This window comes from Pecten maximus, chromosome 12 (genome assembly GCF_902652985.1).
Source record: "Pecten maximus chromosome 12, xPecMax1.1, whole genome shotgun sequence".
NCBI lineage: Eukaryota > Metazoa > Mollusca > Bivalvia > Pectinida > Pectinidae > Pecten > Pecten maximus.
Window position 1 is genome coordinate 2,493,154 of NC_047026.1, and position 21,621 is coordinate 2,514,774.

Here is a 21,621-nt window from a genome sequence, read left to right on the forward strand (position 1 = left end):
CGACAAATCTAAAAATAGCATCAGGGTAATTTCCCCGATAAGACCACGTCGGCATGATTTCACTTCCGGTGGTTTGTCCAATCAAAACCTGTCTACGATATCGTTCCACAAAACTTAACAAAGTTGGTAAACATAGTCGCTGCCGAAACCTTGGGTTGTCGATGATAGTTACGTCAGATTTGGCACCATCAATGCCCGATTGTACCGAGGTATCTATATGGGTAGAAGGAGAAATAAAAGACTGACTACTTTGCTGACATGGTTCGTCACATCTGTGGGAGCACTTTGCTACACATTCAGTTGCATAGGTGCAACGGATACCGACCCTGTTATATTGGACGGATTAGCAGATAGCAACAATGGTTTTACCTCCAATAATGACAAGGAGCCCTGGTCTGACTCATCCGGGCAGACGACAGCTTGTCCTTCTAAACTACACAAGGAAAGGTGAATTCATTCAAGCGTTGTGACACGATATCTAGTCCGTTTATGTTTTCCTTTTATTTTTTGTAGCATGTAAACTTTGTACGTTTCTTGCAAGATACTTATCAACGTGTTTTTCTTAATTAATCATAATGATTTGACGTTGGGATTTTAATATACAACTTGTAATATATCTAGTACATATAATATAGTCTTTCTCCTAATTATAAGACTGACATTGTTATATTTGCAATTGATAATTGAATTTGTTAACTAGAGTATTGTTTTGCCAGTAATTGCCATTGTTTTATTTGTCCCATATAACTACACAATAATATAGTCTTTCTCCTAATTACAAGACTGGCATTGTTATATTTGCAGTTGATAAATTGAATTTGAAAACTAGTATTGTTTTGCGAGTAATTGCCATTGTTTTATTTGTCCCTGATAACTACACAATATACCTATAGTCATTTAATAATTGTGAACACACAAGATAATACTTACTTATATCACATACACTTGTGTATATGTTATATCATATATCTATATATAGATCTCCATGCTGATATAAACGATCAAATAGAATAATACCAACACCTATATAAATATAAACAAGTCATAAAACCTGAATACAGGTTTCTTGGTTTAGAAAAAGTAAATTTTAAAACAAATTTAGCTGTAAGACTTTGATGGTCGCATGTATGACAGAAAAAAGAAAGATACTCCTCTCTTAAAAAATAAAAGATAAAGTAATAAAGCGAGAAAAAAAACAACAATTATATGCCTGCAAAAGTGTCCTTGGTAATTACTGGCATGCATGATTGATAAAAAAATTATACAAAAAAAACTATTTTGAATTACATTAAAAGTTAATGAATTCATTACAAATTAAATGATTTTATATGAAAAGGTAATCATGACTGTCAGTGGGTAAATAATTAAATTCCTCTTTTTGAATAATATTGTTGCATTCCATGTGAGATCAGGGATTTTTTTTTGTGGCCGATTTGGGGCCGAAGTTCGGTTACTTCGGCCCCATTCCCCACAGCAAAATTGGATATTTTTCCCAATCCGACCAGTTAAAATTCCCAATCAAATGATTTATAAAATAATGATCATGTCTTTAAAAATCTGGATGGTGCCGTCCCGTCTACTTTTTATTGGTTATTCTGGCCTGATAAAGGGAGATAATGCTCTAGAGTCTAAATAAGTAGCATAGATCCATATTTGTGTCTACTTGTTATTTTACCATTATGTCCATTTTTTCCCAATTTATCTGTGGCCGCACATTTTTTTCCCAATCCCAAAGCTTAAAGCCACAGGCCCCACTTCCAAAGTAGTGAAAAAACGCCCTGGAGATATGTGTGTGTGTGCTGGCAAAAAATGACGAGGATAAATACATTAGCATAAGCAGTTGCAAAGTTCAGCAAAGTTTCACAAGCAAAAAAGCCTAAGATATACAATGTGATATATCACTTTTAAATTTACAGTATTAGATTTGTTATAACATACACACAAAAAAAACTGTCAAATAAAAAAAGACATGATTTGGTTTTCAGTCACCTGATGATAGTGAGTACACTAGATGGGCATGTATCTGCTATAGACATCAAAAACAAAGGAAAACTTGTGTGGAGTGTTTCAGCTGATACAAATCCTCTTCTCTCCTCAAGTATCAGTAAATTAGAGGTAATTATTATAATTTTAAAAAAATAAACGACATTGTTCTTTAAAAATGACATGATTTTGATTTTGGATTTCTGTTTCACCATTCTGAAAGATCCTATCGATCAATATATTGTCAAGCTGCTAATTTTATACAATGTAAATGTCTCTAGAAAATTGTTGACAGAAGACTAATAATAATGTGTAAGAAATTATTCTTCAAAGCTTATAATTGACAAGGACTTAAAAATCTGTATGAGTTTCTTTTATTAGTGTGGTTCATATCAGATTCTGCTGTGAAATGTTGAAACCAGACTGATTGAATGAATACAGACATTGATAAGTTGAATTGTTTATGTGTTTAATAAGATAAGTCGCAATGGGATGCCGACCCGTCTGATCCCATCATTGGATGGAGGCCTGTATCAGTATGATGGAGAGAGTATCGAGGCCATCCCCATGACTGTAGAAACGCTCCTCAGTTCCTCACACAAACTCAGCGATAAGATGGTGATGGTTGGTTCCAAAGACATCCGAATATATGGCCTCAATCCCGCAGATGGACAGGTATATTTAGGACTAATTTCTGACATGGAGAATATTAAAACAGACATTTGCCTAAGTTGCAGGTTTTAAGTTTTTAATGTGTTCAACTTTTTGAATTAAGACGTACACTATTACACTATATAACAAAGATATGAACGTGTTGCTAAGCAACAGAATTTTTCATGATCCATTGAACTAGATATTAAAGTGTTTATTGGCAGCTGTACAAAAGACACTAGATCTAAATGTGATTAAATGTCAAATTAACAGCAATTCTTTTCCCTTTGATTTGCAGATGAACTATGTTTGTTCTGCGGAAGGCTGCCAGTTTATTGCAGAGTCTGATGTGAGTGACATGGATGACATCTTGGTGATAACACGTAACACACGGACCGTCCGTGCAGTAGACAGTCGAACTGGAGGAGAAAAGTAGGTCGATCACAAGTCAAAACATGTGATGATCAAGGTCATTACTTTAGATTTTTTTCTTTTTTTTCTGACATCGTTAGCTACACTCCTCTGTTGAAATAAAATACTGTAAATGTGGTTATTTTTGCAGGGCGTTATTTTTTGCGATTTTGATAGGTTAACCATACGCATGGGGTAATTTTCGCGATCGACCCACCTTCGCGTAATTAGCATGTTTAAAATTTACCTGACATATCAGCTAGACTTTTTGGATGATGTACGGGATAAAAAAAATCGAAAATTTAATATGGCTCCAGCAGAGATTTTTTTCTTTCAATAAATATCAGAATAATTCATTAAAGAATACATGTTTTTAGCTACTATTGATAGATTTCTGTTTGATTATGCTTCATACAAAGAATACAAATATCAAATATGTACTTCTGTTTCTGAGTAACCAGGCAACATGTTCTAAACAATTACTGTGAAATCATTGAAAGTTTTGCCCTGTGTTCCAGGTGGAACTTCAGTGTTGGCCAACATCAGCTCCAGTTCCTGGGAGGGAAAAGCATGCCCCCCTCACATACTGTAAAGGATAATACTGACGATGATGAGGATGTCTCCATCTTGGCATGCGGTCAGGATGGTAAGCTTGTGATGTAAACCTAGAACATTTTTACTTCGTTTGATTTACACTGAAAACTTAAGTGTGAGTTCTATATAGCGTTAAGGTGTTTTAAGATATGCAATACATTTCACGTTTTTGGGACATGATTAAGCGGTCATTGGCCCGGGTTAGCAGGGTGGTCATTTAGAAGGGGTAATTTATTGTTGAAAAACGTCGGTGAGCAAGAAACTTGGTCGCATACAAGGGGTGGTCGTTCTTGAGAGTGGGCTTAAATAGGGGGGCCACTGTATTTGAATGGGAAGTGAAATTCATTACAGGGTGAACGTGATCAGAATTTAGAAATTCATTTAGCCAGTTAAGAAAATGTTCAGATTTTACTTAAAAGGCTGTTTGTCATTATGACACAGATCTGATCAAAAGCTGCTTGCACATTTTCCAGAGGGCTAAAATGCTGCTGGTATGGCATGCTATTTAATTTGAGTTTCTTCATTTATGATTAGTTCTGCAAAGTTGCTCTTGCGGAGTGATATGACAGAAAAAGGCTCTTGATTATTCCTAATGTTTCTGCTTCATTAAAACCTGTGACCATTCCCCTGTAGATGAGGAAGAAGACGGTGAGTTCAATATCCAGGACACCTTGAGGATTGTTGTACCAGAGGGAGTGATAGTGGGAATGGACCCGACAGATTCCAGCTTAGTGGAATGGCAACATAAGGTTAGTAGATAAAAGTTCTGTTGTGATTTTAAAGGGTGCCTAATTGCGCTATTGTGGATGATATGATAATTAGAAAAAATAGATATTTGGCAAAAGAATTTTAAAAAAATGAAATTATAGTTCTTGATATATAAATAATTATGTATAACATAGTAACACAAATGACGAAGGAAGACAACTTTTTGACTTGTGCCCTGACCGGGCCTCGAACTTACGATCTACGGCACCCAGTCGCCTAGCCAGAAATACCTGCAGCTTATACCGCTGCGCCACATCTGAGTTCTTTAAAAAAAATACAATGTATCAGTGAATCGTTACACCACTAATATATTTCGAAGATTTTTATAATTTTCACACAAAAAAAAAATATATCCTTCACACTTTTAGTTGAACCAAAATTTGAAGTGTTGAAAAACATAATCTTTGCAGGGGTTACGGGACACAACAATATACTTGTGGTGTATTTCAGTTTACTAGTCCTGTAGCTGGGGCCTGGTTCCTGCACAAGAAGGAGCTGATTCCCGTGAACGTATTTGACAAACGTCTTGTTCCTGCTCTGGCCAGCTTTCATCCTCCCGGTGAACAACTGCCCATAGAACCGCTGTTGTATGTAGGTCGGTATCCAAGTTATTTTTATCAACTCATAATTAATTTTCCATTGTTTGTACGCAGAATGCGGCTTTCTGATTGGTTGAGATTTTTAGCTCACCTGCCCGAAGGGCAAGTGAGCTTATGCCGTGGCGCGGCGTCCGTCGTCCGTCCGGCCGTCCGGCCGTCCGTCCAGCGTCAACTTTTCCATTCAAGCAACTTCTTCTCAATAACCAAAAGGCCCAGAGACCTAATATTGGGCCTGTAGCATGCTGGGGTGAAGGGCTACCAAGTTTGTTCAAATGAATAAAGTTGACCTTCATTCAAGGTCACAGGGGTCAAAAAGGCTAAAATCTTTAAACGACTTCTTCTCAATAACCAAGAGTCCCAGGGAGTTGATATTGGGTCTGTAGCATGCTGGGGTGAAGGGCTACCAAGTTTGTTCAAATGAATGACCTTGACTATCATTCAAGGTCACAGGGGTCAAATATGCTTAAAAATCTTTAAACGACTTCTACTAAATAACCAAGAGTCCCAGGGAGTTGATATTGGGTCTGTAGCATGCTGGGGTGAAAGGCTACCAAGTTTGTTCAAATGAATGACCTTGACCTTCATTCAAGGTCACAGGAGTCAAAAAGGCTAAAATCTTTAAACGACTTCTTCTCAATAACCAAGAGTCCCAGAGACCTAATATTTGGCCTGTAGCATGCTGGGGTAAAGGGCTACCAAGTTTGTTCAAATGAATGACCTTGACCTTCATTCAAGGTCACAGGAGTCAAAAAGGCTAAAATCTTTAAACGACTTCTTCTCAATAACCAAGAGTCCCAGAGACCTAATTTTTGGCCTGTAGCATGCTGGGGTAAAAGGCTCTCAAGTGTGTTGAAATGAATGACCTTGCCCTTCATTCAAGGTCACAGCAGTCAAAAAGGCTAAAATCTTTAAGCGACTTCCTCTCAATAACCAAGCGTCCAAGGGAGTTGATATTTGGTCCGTAGCATGCTGGGGTGAAGGGCTACCAACTTTGTTCAAATGAATGACCCTGACTCACATTCAAGGTCACGTCGATCAAGTATGCTTAAATCTTTAAATGACTTTTAGTGAATAGCTTAAGTGCCGAGAGACATTATATTGGTCCTGTAGCATGCTTTCAAATAACTGCAGGATCCATATATGAAAAGATCACTGCATTGCAGGTGAGCGATTTGGGCCCATTGGGCCCTTGTTTTTCATACCACTATGAAAATTATTCCGAGAGTGGCGCGAAAAATATGATGTCACGTTACGACAATTGACGTTGCGTATTGATTTTAGAAAAAGAATCCCATATAAAACCAGTAAAATTGTACATAAAACATGTTTTAAATTAGAAAATTATTTTCAAAAATTAATTATAAGCGTTGATGTCAATTATCTTTTAGTTTCATAGGGATATGAAAAAAAATTTGTTCGCAAACTTCTGTAAGAATCTGCTACGCGGATTCATACAGTTTGCAAACAAATTTTTTTTCATACCCCGATGAAACTAAAAAAAATTGACATCAATGCTTAATTAAAATTACGAGTGACACATTCATGGAAAAAAGAAAAGAATCGATCCTGTCAGCTTTGTTATAAAGACAGGGCTCAAAGTAGATATTTTTACCAGGTGGCCTATTTGGCAACCAAGTCTTAAAATCTAGTCGCCAATTGGAAAAGTTAGTCACTTGCCTAGTTGTCATAAATTTGAAAAAAACAACTCTTTTGATGCTTTAGATTAGTATAACACCTCTGTAACTTTTTTGATTGTGAACATCATTTTAGCCTTGACTGCAACCTTGGAAAGATTAGCCAAATCGCAAATTTACACAATTTTTTAGTGGCCATGCAGGCACCTTATAGGTCAATTACTGGTCGCCAATGGTGAATTTAAGGCACCATTGCCACTAAAATAGGCGCCACTTTGAGTCTTGAAAGGGGAAATAGCATGTAATGGAAGTCAGATTATCAATAGCAGATCTACAGAAAATATGATGAAGTAGATTAAAAGATTTATATTCAACATTTTTTAGGTCTCCATCGTAACCAGCTGTACGTCCAGCCGTCAACGACGATGAAGGAGCATGTGTCTCAGGCGGTGTCCAAGGGCGAGGTCAGTCGACTGGACATCCCAAGGGTGGCGTGGAAGCCTTATCTTAACTCTGGTAAGTTTGGGAGGAGAGCATGGAGTTCTTGTATCATTGTACACCATTCAGTATTAAAAACATTTCTTTTTATTTATATGCTGAATTGCTGATTTCCTGAGGAACATGATTTATGAAGTTAAAGAACTGTGTTACACCAGGAAATCGATATGTCATCATTTTAATCATAATGAATGTGAAAAATATTTAGAAAAAATGGGAAATGATATAAAGGTATTCGATTCTGGATAAAATTGACAATTTACCTGATGTGTAAAATGTAAATTAGTAAAAGGAACAGCATTATTTTGACTTAAACAACAACAACAACAGCAGCAAAAAAAACAAGTTTTTTTATATTCTGAATTAAATTTATAACAACGGAAGAAATTATATTTTTCTGTAAACACTATGTATGACACTTGATTGCATTAATTTCATGTAGGTTAATATTTATAATATAATTACAGATTTAGGACTGAAAAAAATTACTATGATTGTAAATTAGTATTATGTATTATATATTGACATTTTATGATTTATGTAATCCATTTGCTATCATAAATATAATATATATCATCAATTGTTCGGTAATTTTCAGCTCCGTCCAGAACTCCTTGGTTGAACTACAGAGGAAGTGGTGAAGTGCCTCTTATTGATCACTGTCAACAGAATCTACCAGAGATGGACGAGGAACAGGAGAGGGGTCTCTCTGTTTGGCATGAAAATTATCCTTTTGGTAAGTCACTTCTTCGACACGGGTGATACTTAAGATGTTTGGGTGAACCGAAACACTAGTGTGTTTAAAAAGTTTTGTAGGAATTATACACATTGTATTTAGATCAGCACACATCATACTCTCCTTGGTATTTTCCATGAAACTACAGTCAAATCTGTCCAAACGACCATCTCTATTTAGCGACCCTCTGTTCTAAGCGACCATTTCAATTCCTCCCAAGCATTTTCGCTATATATTTTAACTCTATTAAGCGACTCTCTCTTTACGCGACCAGCGACCACAATTTTTCGTTCCCGTGATAAAAATAGCTCTCCAATAAGCGACCAGAAGTCTCCAAAATGCCTTATTACATAACCATTTTCGCCTTAATAACACCCAAGTATTTTTACTTTTCGTGCAAGAGGACGGGAGATGAGGCGAAGTGACTGTCTGGAATTCTGACGATTTTCAGACGTTTTATATACGATATATCAATTTGCATGCGAAATATAACAATGAAGGAATGCATAAACAGTTAACTTACTGTTAAATTGTGATTTGTTATCTTTTTTGAGACATTAAAACAGATATTTGCCAGTGAAAAAGTCGCCATTTTTAAAGTAGGAAATGCAGGAACGTAAATAATAATCGAAGCGGAAATCCGGACCAAGATTTCAGGAATTAAAAAAAAAATATAAATAATTTGAAAGTAATCTAATTAACCAATGAAATATATTTCTCATGTTAAATCGATGTATTTTGCTATGCTGAAAGAATTTCAAAAAATACATATAGTGATGAAAAATTAGCACAGTAATAATTATTAAAAAAAAAAAATACACAAAAAAAAAAAAAAAAAATTGTTTTGTTTTATTCAAAGTGGGGGTTCATTTTTCATATATATTATAAATCATTATTGCCAATTTATAAAGCGAATAAAAAGCTTATGAACATTTATTAAATTTAAGATACCATCTCTATTAAGAGACCACTCTCCATTAAGAGACCGTTTTTCAACTTCCCTTGAGTGGTCGCTTAATACAGATTCGACTGTAGTTGCTTCATTTTTGGGGTAAATTATTTCATGAAAGTTTTGTTTTTCTTGCTTTGATAGAGGCAATAATTTGTGGAGGAAAAATACCCTTCCTAACTAGCTAGCTGGTTTCAGTTTTAAAGTTTTTTGTATTACCGGTAAAGGATATCATGCTGTAGTTTTGCTTCAATTATATGTATGCAAGGTTCCTCTTTGTTTCACATTGTTTTAAATTGAAACTGGTAGATTTAGAAAATTTCTATAGAAATATATGTCTTCTGTTTTCGGTTAAATCAAAATGTTAATGGCAATGGATTTTTTTCACCTTTTGTGTTTGTGTGATTTCAATGCTTCCAGTTTATAGTGACCAGCATAATACTGTGCTAATTCTGCTGTCACTGTGTATGCAAGTATACTACTATGACAGTATGCCAGTATGTTGCATATACAGTACGTACGTAGGCAGAGATTTTCCTACAATAGAAACAGGGTCCGTTAAAAGGAGCCATTCCCCTAAAAAAATCTTGTGAAAATTCCCAATTTGCCACTAAAAAATTCTCAATTTTGAAATCACTTTTGAATGATTAAGTATGTTTTATATACAAAGACCTATATTAAGGCAATATTGAAAAATAAAAAAACCAGCTACAGATAACAAAATGAAATCAAAAATAATATAAAGGGAATAATCATCTATAAGAAAAACTGAAATTTGTATTAATTTTACAATTTTTTTTTTTTTTTTTTACCAATGTCACATTTTATCGTGTGGAAATTCCGAATTCAATGGACCCTGGATCCAGTTGAAAAATTGTAGGAAATCCCTAGTAGGTAGTTAAAGGTCTTTTAGGCAATTTAGTCATGACAAAAAACTAATAGAAAACTGTTTTCCTTTACAGATAATGGTTACTATCTGTACCCAGAATTTGTGATACCCAATTCAACCTGTGAGAAAAATACCTCGACGCCCGACAGTGCTGCAGCGTCTATGATAGATGGTGTTCTGAGTACATCGTTGTGGACCTACTGGTAATAATGATGGTTGAATTGTTACATTTAAACGATGAACAGTGGTTTAAATGTTGTTATAGTCGATATGGCAGCAAGATGTATGGTGGGCAAATGGCATGGGAACCCGTTATAACACCATTAAAACCACTGTTCAATACTTATATTTACATTGTTTTACCATTTCCGTCAACTTTGAAAAAAATTAAACCAACACAAAAAAATTTTGCTTTTTTTAATGTCACATGACCCACTAGGTGTTATAGCCTGAGGCACTGGGTGTTATAGGCGTATGGTGGCAACTGCCTCTTAGTATTGTGTCAATGGGGAAATGCGGAGCAAATGTAAATATACACTGATGTTTTGATAGCTGGTGGTAGAAATGCAATACTGCATTGATGAAATAAATCAACGAAGTAATAATACGTTTCAGCACGGATAACATAATTATATCAGTTTGAATCATTTTCGGTGATAATAAGACTGCATTTGAATTTTTATTAATGTGTCATTTGAAAAGATACATCCACTTATTCAGCTTGCATTCAATCTTAATTTTAACTACATACCTGCATTTTGCATTTACCGCTACATTGACCAATCACATACTTCATCTTGACTAGTAACGCCACCTGTCGCGTCATATCCGGGACCAAAAGAATATTATAGGGCTATGCCGAAAAACAGTATTACTTATGCATATTAAAGGAGATTTGTAAGATTCAGAGAACTTTCTGTAAGAGTCAAATTTCAGCAGCTATGGGAAGTTACCCAATATCGGTAGTAAAACAAATGTAACCCAGATTGATACCTGTCATGGTTTGTATATTTCAGGAGACAAGTCATAAGCATCAGTGTGGTCACTTCCATCCTTGTAAATGTCGTCCTACACAAGCTGGGGCGGAGGAGAAACATCGTACTGCTGCCTCAAGTAAGTGGGTGTTTGTGGTACATCGCAAAGATGTGTAAATTTGTCTTATCACTTAAAATTAGGTTAATGCTTTGTAAGAAATCCTTATTATCAAACATTTAACTTAAAGATTGTTATTAAACTGTCGTTTTAATATCATATGACACCATTTAATCAGAGATGACACTTTGCACCAAATGTTGCGTACAGGTACAGGTACCAGACAGAATCAAGCGAGGCAGACAAATTGAACTCTAGGTAGCATGTTAGATATTCTTGTCCTATAAACAAGAACATTACATTAAAGTTGTACGGTATCTACTATAATGCTCGTGCAAAGAAATTAACCCCCTTCATCATTTTATGCTTAATCATCAATTTCACAATAATAGTAAGCTAATTAGGTGATTACCAAAAATAACCCCCTCAAAGTTTATGCCTAACTTTTACACTTACTTTTTTGTAAGTGGGGGCTTATTTGAGAATAGATATGGTATTTAATTTTTATACCCCGCAACAAAGTTAGGGGGGGGGTATACTGGAATCAGGTTTTTCCGTCCATCCGTCCGTCTGTCTGTAGACACATTTTGTCCGGACAACTCTCCTTAACCGAAGGGCCGATTTCAATGAAACTTCACACAAATATAGAGGACCATGTGTAGATGTGCATGCCACTTTCTTTTTCTCAAAATTATGGTTGCTATGGCAACTGGTCACTATAAACAGGTTTTCTGATAAGAATCATAACTTTAAGCTTGTCCAGACAACTGCTCCTAAACCGAAGGGCCGATTTCAATGAAACTTCACACAAATATAGAGGACCATATGTAGATGTGCATTCCATTTTCTTTTTCTCAAAATTATGGTTGCTATGGCAACTGGTCACTACATTACTGGGTTATCTTAGTTAGCCTCTAATTAAGAGTTCCAATTCACCATTGACACGTGCAGATTGCGGGGGTATTAGTCAGCCATCCTGGCGACAGTTCTAGTTACTCAAGAAGAGGGGACCTATTTGGGAATAAATATGGTATTAAATTTTTACACAAGAAAAGGGGGGTTATTTGAGAATAAATTTGGTATTTAACTTTAACACAAGGAGAGGGGGTTATTTGAGGATAAATATGGTATTTAACTTTAACACAAGGAGAGGGGGTTATTTGAGGATAAATATGGTATTTAACACAAGGAGAGGGGGTTATTTGAGGATAAATATGGTATTTAACATTTACACAAGGAGAGGGGGTTATATGAGGATAAATACGGTTTGTCATTTCAGGACATAATAATTAATACATTGGTTATGTTTCTATTAGATGTCGAGTAGTGAAGATGGTACCACAATAACAGTCGAGCAAGGCGCACCAACACAACAGAAGGTAGCAGAGGAATATGTATCCAGGTAAGGAGCATGATTTGTGGTTTATGTTCCTAGTGCTAACATCCTTAATTATATACAAAATTTACAATCAAGTTTAAAATTATCAAAGTTTCAAATTATTTTGAGAGATGGTGATATTGACATCTGTACTTGTTACCAGTTAATTACTAGTTATAAACAAGCGTTGGCTCCTCCCCCCTCCGTAGAAATTTATTACTAGTAGCCATATTGTTCGAGTACATACTCTAATACTGTTTTTTGATGTTTTGCCATTTTTCTTGTCATTGAACTCCTTTAAGAATAAAGCTACACATTTGTAATGTTTCTTCAGACTTAATTTACTCATTGCCAATTAATCGTTACCATTTAGTCACTAACAATTAGTCATTACCATTTAGTCACTAACAATTAGGCGTTACCATTTAGTCACTAACAATTAGTCGTTACCATTAAGTCTCTAACAATTAGTCGTTACCATTTAGTCACTAACAATTAGTCGTTACCATTTAGTCACTAACAATTAGTCATTACCATTGAGTCATTACCATTGAACTATTACCATTTAGTTTCTCTCAATTTCCCAGGGAAATGCTGTGATAAAGATATGTTACGCTAACACAAGGAAAATATGCCTTTAACTTTTTAATTTGTATTCTAGGTACAAGCAGGATTTTGAACAGATGCAAGTTCTAGGTAAAGGGGGCTATGGAGTGGTGTTTGAGGCTCGTAACAAGATGGACACCTGTAGTTATGCTGTCAAGAGGATTGAACTCAAAAGCAGGTAAGATGTCAATTTACAGGTTTTGCTGCAAATTAGAAATGTGTAGCAGTTTGTAAAAGGTCTTCATTCTAGAATAAATACTATTGCAATTTGTAAAAGGTATTCATTCTAGAAAAAATACTATAGCAGTTTGTAAAAGGTATTCATTCAAGAAAAATACTGTAGCAGTTTGTAAAAGGTATTCATTCTAGAAAAAATACTATAGCAGTTTGTAAAAGGTATTCATTCTAGAATAAATACTATAATATATAATAGCAGTTTGTAAAAGGTATTCATTCTAGAAAAAATACTATAGCAGTTTGTAAAAGTTATTCATTCTAGAAAAAATACTATAGCAGTTTGTAAAAGGTATTCATTGTAGAATAAATACTATAGCAGTTTGTAAAAGGTATTCATTCAAGAAAAATACTGTTGCAGTTTGTAAAAGGTATTCATTCTAGAATAAATACTATAGGCTGCAGTTTGTAAAAGGTATTCATTCTAGAAAAAATACTATAGCAGTTTGTAAAAGGTATTCATTCTAGAAAAAATACTATAGCAGTTTGTAAAAGGTATTCATTCTAGAAAAAAAACTATAGCAGTTTGTAAAAGGTATTCATTCTAGAAAAAATACTATAGCAGTTTGTAAAAGGTATTCATTGTAGAAAAAAAACTATAGCAGTTTGTAAAAGTTATTCATTCTAGAAAAAATACTATAGCAGTTTGTAAAAGGTATTCATTCTAGAAAAAATACTATAGCAGTTTGTAAAAGGTATTCATTGTAGAAAAAAAACTATAGCAGTTTGTAAAAGTTATTCATTCTAGAAAAAATACTATAGCAGTTTGTAAAAGGTATTTATTCAAGAAAAATACTGTAGCAGTTTGTAAAAGGTGTTCATTCTAGAATTTTTTTTTACCAAGCATTGCCAAATTTGTACAACCTCTTTATTTTGAGGACCTGATGTATGTATGTGTGTATATATGTAATTAAATTCAATTAAATGATAAGTCATGATATTTGTTATCTAACCTGTTCATTATATGTATATTGTATTTATCTTACATCAAGCTTACGTCTGATATAGATAAGTCCATTCATGTTTATGGTGGACAATAAAGGCTGACAAATGATTATTTATTGTCCTGTAAAACACCTTGTCGTAGAGTCAAAGTTTATGTGTTGGTCCTTTGGGCTTATTACAGAAAAAATTTGGTTGATGGACTAAAAAAATTGATATTTCTTATATATTTCTTCATGTTATGAAATTATTTAAATCTGTTTGACAAACAGTGCTTAATTTTTCAATTATTTTTATTTATAGATGTAAACAATATTTATATGATTGTTTTTAGTATTTTATATAAATCATTTAAATGATTCCAGTGCCAAAGAAAAGGTGATGAGGGAGGTTCGAGCACTGGCCACACTGGAACACACAGGGAATTGTGCGCTTTTTCCATGCCTGGCAAGAGTCGCCTCCCCCTGGCTGGCAGGAGGACATGGATCGGCATTGGGCAGACAGGTAAGGGCTCTTTGTATATTATTTATTTGGACAATTCATTGCGATAAAATCTTTCATGCAGGCCTTCTGGACCCCGGCTGGTTTAATATCTTATTGAAACAATTCTTTGTGATAAAATGTTTCGTACATATCTGCTTAGTTAAATAATAATAAATTTTCTGCCAGAACAATTATGGAGATTTGTCTATTTTCCTTTGATCTTATTGTAATCTTACATCTTGTGTAGTTTTCTCCAATCTAATTAAAATCTAGATGGTCACTCTTACTCCGTTACATGAACATCTAACAACATCCCATAATTAAGGGGTCACGTCAGGTTGACCTTTTGGATTAGCCAATCAAATTTCTACTTCCAGAATCTTGGAAGTGAATTTGTAAGTCCGAATTGGCATGACTAGAGTACATAGTTTGCATAATATGTCAATTTGTTTCAAGTCATTTTGTCCCACAAATATATACATCTGTGTCGAAATGGTTTGCTTCAGATGCATACTGTGACGAAATGTTTTGCTTCAATTATACATCGACAATTTGACAATTCGCCCTGAAAGTGAAATACACACATCTCAAAGGTCATCAGAACGTGACCCCTTATGGGATGTTGTTAGATGTTCATGTAATGTAGTGATAATGACCATCTAGATTTTAATTAGATTGAGTTTTCTTCAAAGGCTGTAGGTAACATCTCCGTACAAACTTAAACCAAAAGGTTTTTCACTTGTTGAATATAGGATTTCGTTGAATATATTATATTGATTTACATTTTTTTTGCTGCAGCGAATCTATTACCTTGCCAACACCGTGTAACTCCATAGAGACCGAATCACATGCCTTAGATATACCAGATACGCCAGTGTTTGACCTTAAGAATCCATTTGGAGGTCAAACGAAGGACTTTAAATATAATCTCTCAAAGAACAGGGGCAGTAGTGCCGAATTTTCAGTCAAAAAATCCTGGATCACATCTGACTCGGAATCGAGCTGCAGTCAAGCATTTCTTAATATTAATGGTGAATTAGAAAACGACGATTCATTTGATGTAGAATTTAAATTGGAGGATAGTGAAGACAGTGGTAGTTGTTCAAAGTCTCTTCCATTTAGCAAGCATCGTAAAAACTTCTGTCCGTCATCCGACAATAACTCTTTTAGTGTACAGTTTGAGGACTCGGGTTGTGCCGAGAACGAGAAAAGTTCGAAAAGTGAATCAAGTGGAGGCATTGTGTTTACAGGTGAAAATAGTGATCGGAATTCAAATAACTTCCGGCTAAACATGCCTTCAAGTTGTTCAAGTCAACCAACTGCTTCCGTAACGGACATCCAGCAATCCAAAAACAATGCATCGGATAAAATGTCGCAGAGTAAAGCCAAACAATCACGAGAACTGTCACAAAAACTATTTCTGTATATTCAGATGCAGCTTTGTCAAAGAGAGACACTGAAAGAGTGGTTAAGTGCTAATAATAAACCCAGGAACAAAAAAGACATGTTAAACATATTCGGACAAATCGTGTGTGCAATTGAGTATGTCCACGGCTGTGGTTTGATGCATAGAGATCTAAAGGTAAAAGACATCTTTGATTTGATTTGGTTTGAAGTTTGTAACAGACATGAGACTTTTCAGGTGAAAATCTGATTTCCGTCTTTTTCTGAATGATTGTTGTAGTGGTAATTTTAAAATTTCGGACAGAAATCGTTCATTATTTCAGACTTTTCTGACAGAAATCCTTCATTATTTCAGACTTTTCTGACAGAAATCCTTCATTATTTCAGACATTCTGACAGAAATCCTTCATTATTTCAGACTTTTCTGACAGAAATCCTTCATTATTTCAGACTTTTCTGTCAGAAATCCTTCATTATTTCAGACTTTTTGACTTTAGGCTGATCTCATCCCTGTTGTATGTAATAGGTAGAAAATCATTTCTTATTCATGCTGTATAACACAAAATGTTCGTTTGAACTTTCTTTTGTGGTTTGGAGCTTTCAAAATTATTTTATGGATGCAAACTTTTGTGGTTAGGCCATACAACAATAATATTTGTTGTTTATAAAGTTTATATGCAACAAACGTTTCTTTCTATACAGTAGCTAATTTAATGCTAAAAAGTTCTATTGAGAATGGGTATAAAATTACAGAGCTATAATTGCAGTAGTTCTGATTATTTCCAATTTAACACTTTTTTTTTCACTGAAAAACTTTAATTGAGATGCGAATGATTTTTTTTATCAGAACCAAAAAATGTAATAGATAGATTTGATTTGAATTGCTTTGTGAAGTACTAAGCTTTTCAGCACCGTAAAACTTGCTTTTCTTTTTTCTGAAGCAAATTCATGTTTTCTTTTTGTGCATTTTTGTCATAGTAGCTAGTCAATCTAAAAATTGTCTATGTCTGTCAAGTATAATTTAAAAATCCAAGATCAAGTTATTAATTTCGATTTCTATATTTCCATTGCAGCCATCCAACATATTTTTCTCAGCAGACAACACAATAAAGATCGGAGATTTCGGTTTAGTAACCGCCCTGTCAGAAGAGGAGATTTTAGGGGCCGATAATTTAGGGAATACATCATTCAAGCATACGACGGAGGTTGGCACCAAGCTCTACATGGGCCCTGAACTGGTATGATTTGAATATATTTTCTGAATTGAGTTAAATGTGAAATCTGACCTTTAGTGTCCAAGATCATGCACCAGTGTAACAACTGCGGTAAATTAATTGAGGACTTTTCTTGAAATTTCTATTAATGATGTGATTCAATTGTCCATTTCACTCTTTGCTAGTTGCAGTTATCTACCCTTATCTGTGTACTCTATATACCCAGCTTAGTAAATGAAATACATCGTACGAGTTACTGCCCTTTCAGCAAATGGGGGGAAATGACTGGCGTCAAATATGTCTACATCACATTGTACAGAATTATGGGCTAAAACTTCGTTTTTGGTGGAAATTATGCTGAAAATATTTTAATAAAAAAAAATTATATGTGAAGTGATCCATATATCATTTTGCCAATAAATATTTTGCATTTATCAAAACATAATTTAATTACATAAAACATATCTGATTTGTATTTAAATGTTTCCGAATGGGAAAATTTGCAATATGTAGGAAAAGGTGAATTTTCTCAAGCTAAGGGGAAAATGGAAAATAAGGTTTAATAGTAAATAATTTACCATATATTATGGTTGATGTCCTCACTCTCATCCAAGTAATATATTTGAAACCTGTGACATTTCAAACCATGATCTTTGACTAGTAAAAGGACTGAAAACATTTATTGATAACATATGTGCTGCCAGAAACACCTAAAAAATGGTGAAATTTTGATTTTAATACAGCAAAATATTGTTGCGACCTACATGTAAAACATTGGTGTTTTGACCAAGATGGTATCACATACGTCCAAGCCTAGTAAAGTTTGCTTTGCTAAATGACAATACCACTTATGTTTGTGATCTTTTATTTTAGGTCTGCGGGAAAACTTACGGACAGAAGGTGGACATTTTCTCCCTCGGAATGATCCTGTTTGAACTGCTGTATCCGTTCAGTACGCAGATGGAGAGAGTCCGTACCATGACTGCCGTTAAAATCAGACAACTCCCAAAAGAGTTTGATATGGCATACCCAGCAGAGGTGAGCCATTGTTGTTTACGATGTATCCAGTCAGATTTTAAAACTGACCCTTTGAATTTTATTTTAGTGTTTCAAAATTTTCTGCTTGTAGCACACATTTTAAACAAGAATGCAGTTGCTTGTTTGAAAAAATACAAGATATAACTTCTGAATTGTATATATCCTCCCATAGTGAATACTTTGACTGGTCACCGGTAAAATGTTGTATATATGATAATGTTTGCATTTACACTGCAGCCCCACTATATAACTTTACCAAGCTCACTTGAAGGTTACGAGTCCATAACTTCCAAATCTTTATGATGACGTCATTATTATAGTGACGTCATAATTGTCACGTCGGTGATAACGAAAGATGGCTGTTGAAAGGCTCTTCTGTCTTTGACGATAATAATTTGTTCATTCATCGTAGGAGCAAAATTCCTGGATATAGTCTTTAAAAATTGTTGTCAAATGTAAATATAAGCATTGAACTGCTTTCAGTTGGAAGTTATGGGCTGATGGCGCTTCATGTTGAATTTGCCTTGTCCAGTTGGCATTCATCAGTCCATAACTTCCAACTGAAAGCAGTTCAATGCTTAAATAATTACATATAAAATGTTGTATATATGATGATAATAACATATAAAATGTTGTATATATGATGATAATAACATATAAAATGTTGTATATATAATAATAACATGCAAAATGTTGTATATATAATGATAAATAAAATATTGTATATATTAATAATAACATATAAAATATTGTATATATTAATAATAACATATAAAATATTGTACATATTAATAATAACGTATAAAAAGCTGTAAATATTTTTCCAGGCTAAGTACATTAACTGGTTGCTGTGTGAGGATCCCTGCGGGAGACCTACAGCCACGGAGATACTGGAGAGTCCGATGATGAAGAACTTTTGTCATAGCCCCCCTCCACCTCGGCCACGACTCCGGACCATTTCCAATGACAGCAGCGGTAGTACCGGCTCTCTGGGACATGTCAGGAACTTGTCCATGTAAACATATCCTTGTCTTCATATCTGACCAACAAGTGTACTGTGATGTAAACGCCCTTATCCAGGAAGTGTTTAGACATTTCCTCAAGCCTTTTTTTTGTTTTCTGTGCAAAAATAAGTTTGTAGATGCAAAGAAAATAGTAATTTGTAATTTTCTGTCAGGTCAAAAAAGTTTTTTTTTTTTTTTTTTTGAGTGTTAAAAAATTAGCTGTCAGTCAATGATTAAAATTTTTTTCACGAGTTGAAGCTGTTTTGATGACTACCGGTAGATTTGGCTATCAATATTGATATATAAACTGCTTTTTTTAATCAGGGTACAAGTGGTTGATTTTAATGAATACACAATGCTGTAACCTGTTGTTTGGTTGTTACTTAAATTACCATTAAATTATTAAATTATGTAAGGAACAGTATAATGTTTTCAAATTGTCCAGTGATACCGTTTAGGAGTTTTATCAAGTTTAAATTCTTAACCTGGTGAAGACGTTCTGCAGATTAAATCATGAAGATAAGCATTACTGTACAGTTGGTAATTTTTGGGGTGGATTGAATTTTGCTATATTTGAGATCATTGAATATAGCATGAAAATAAATACTGGCAGATATTTATATATACACACAAATGTATATTAGAAGTGTTAACTGCAGAAAGATTACAAGATGTGGATACGGGAAATTTTATGTCCACGAAATAAGTTCCAATCTGACAACCATAAAATATTAGACTCATGAAATTTATTAGCTATACTGTATATTGTTTTATCTAATGGATGATCAGTAGATAATCTGTCTGATGTTATAGAAACTTGTTATTCCTGAACTCTGTACTGTAAAACAAAAAAAGTTTGTGATTTAAAATTTATAGACCACAAAAAACCCAAATGTTTATGCATGTGTATTTCATGTTTACTGTATTGTTACTGTAGATTTTAACTTTTAGCGAAAAACTTGAAAATTGTCATCAAATTGCAGAAGTATCAGCCATAGAATTTAACAGAAATAGTAGGGAAGAAACCGAAACACAAGACTAAGGTGATTTACTTGCAGATTCATTGTCAGGAAAATGTTTCGTTGGTGTGACTCTAAACCTGTTTCCAATCATTTTCGTTATCTAAATTAGAATCCCACAAAAGTGGATGTGTCACCTATGCCCATGTAATTGAAATAGTGTCATTTTAAAAATTTCATGGTCAACTTGTGAAAAGTATCATGCTTTCTGTTGCTGGTTGGTTTGTTGATGGAGTTTACGTTATTGACGGCTGAGGTCATACGTGGATGGAATCATGATTGCATGATATTGAAAAAAAAGTCAGGAAAACAGTTAATTATGTGAATTTGTAATGTGTAAAGGGCCATAACTCCAGCAAAAAAATGATGATTTTAACACAGGTTTCAAACTCGATTTGTAAATTATTGTAATCAAAGCTACATACCAAGGTTCAAATTGATATAGCTAGTAGTAACACAAAAAAAAGTCCGGAAAACGGGTAAAAAAGATAATTTCTCATGTGCAAAAGGTCATACATATGTAACTCCAGCGAAAAATAGGGGAAAAAATGACAAGGGATTCAAACATTGAAACTCAAACTGTAATTTATTATGACAAAGCCACATTCATTATGACAAAGCCACATTATAAAATGCAAATTAATATTGCAAGTGGTTAAGTCGGTTGCCGTAGTAACAAACAAAATGCAGCTATATACATTTGTATGGGCATTATAAACTTTAAATGGTTTTTTCGAAATGTTGAGTCTGAATTTCATACAAGTTCCATTTGTTTCTGTTTTATGGTTTGCTCTGGTTTAGGTTCACAGTTAGTCACTAAGATGTTTTATTTCTGAATTACCGTATTCAGTCTAATAAGCATACTGCATGTTTACAAAAATAATGTACAGAGAACAAATTCTATATGAAATTTCAGTGGAGAAAATAACTTTTTTATCCCATTTATACATACCTGTATGTAGCAAATATTATCTAGAGTTTTGGTGAGGTAAGAATCTTTTATATATTTCGATTCGAGCACCTATTATCTTTTTCTAAATAGTTGGGAGTGCCCTTATAGGAGCTGGTGTGCTTATTAGAGTAAATACGGTAATTAATTTCCATTAAACTTGCTTCCCCATCAGCTATTTGAAGATCAAGTAATAATCTGTAGCTTATGCTGAAAAGTTTTAAACAACAATCAGAACTTCATGATGCTACATATTAAATTGACATAATCATTATATTCATTGATAAGTCATAGTTATATTATTATAACGGACCAAAGCATCATCTCTCAGGTTTTATCATACATTCCACAAGACTGATTATAAATTTGATCTCATCATTTTATCAAAGTGTATCGGAGATTGTTGAAGGTCTGTCATCAGTGTTGAAGTCGATAGAAAGGTTTGTGTGACTATATTTTGAACTTCTGTTGTATTCTTTTGCAATATCTTTTGTTACATCAACCACAATTTCTACTTTCACTTTCCACATACTTTATGTTGTATCA

General features: G+C 34.1%; 1 protein-coding gene across 1 annotated transcript; it reads left to right on the forward strand.

The window, feature by feature from the left end:
- The first annotated feature begins 66 nt into the window (after positions 1–66).
- Positions 67–20,732, forward strand: LOC117339240 (eukaryotic translation initiation factor 2-alpha kinase 3-like). The gene is given in 19 exon segments (XM_033900715.1): positions 67–447; positions 1,986–2,115; positions 2,461–2,658; positions 2,933–3,066; positions 3,564–3,691; positions 4,273–4,388; positions 4,858–5,002; positions 7,025–7,156; positions 7,737–7,874; positions 9,786–9,915; positions 10,729–10,825; positions 12,121–12,206; positions 12,844–12,966; positions 14,330–14,384; positions 14,386–14,468; positions 15,246–16,029; positions 16,925–17,089; positions 17,939–18,103; positions 18,931–20,732. Coding segments are annotated over 19 exon segments (3,231 nt in total). The 5' UTR covers positions 67–217; the 3' UTR covers positions 19,123–20,732.
- Positions 20,733–21,621: the final 889 nt, after the last annotated feature.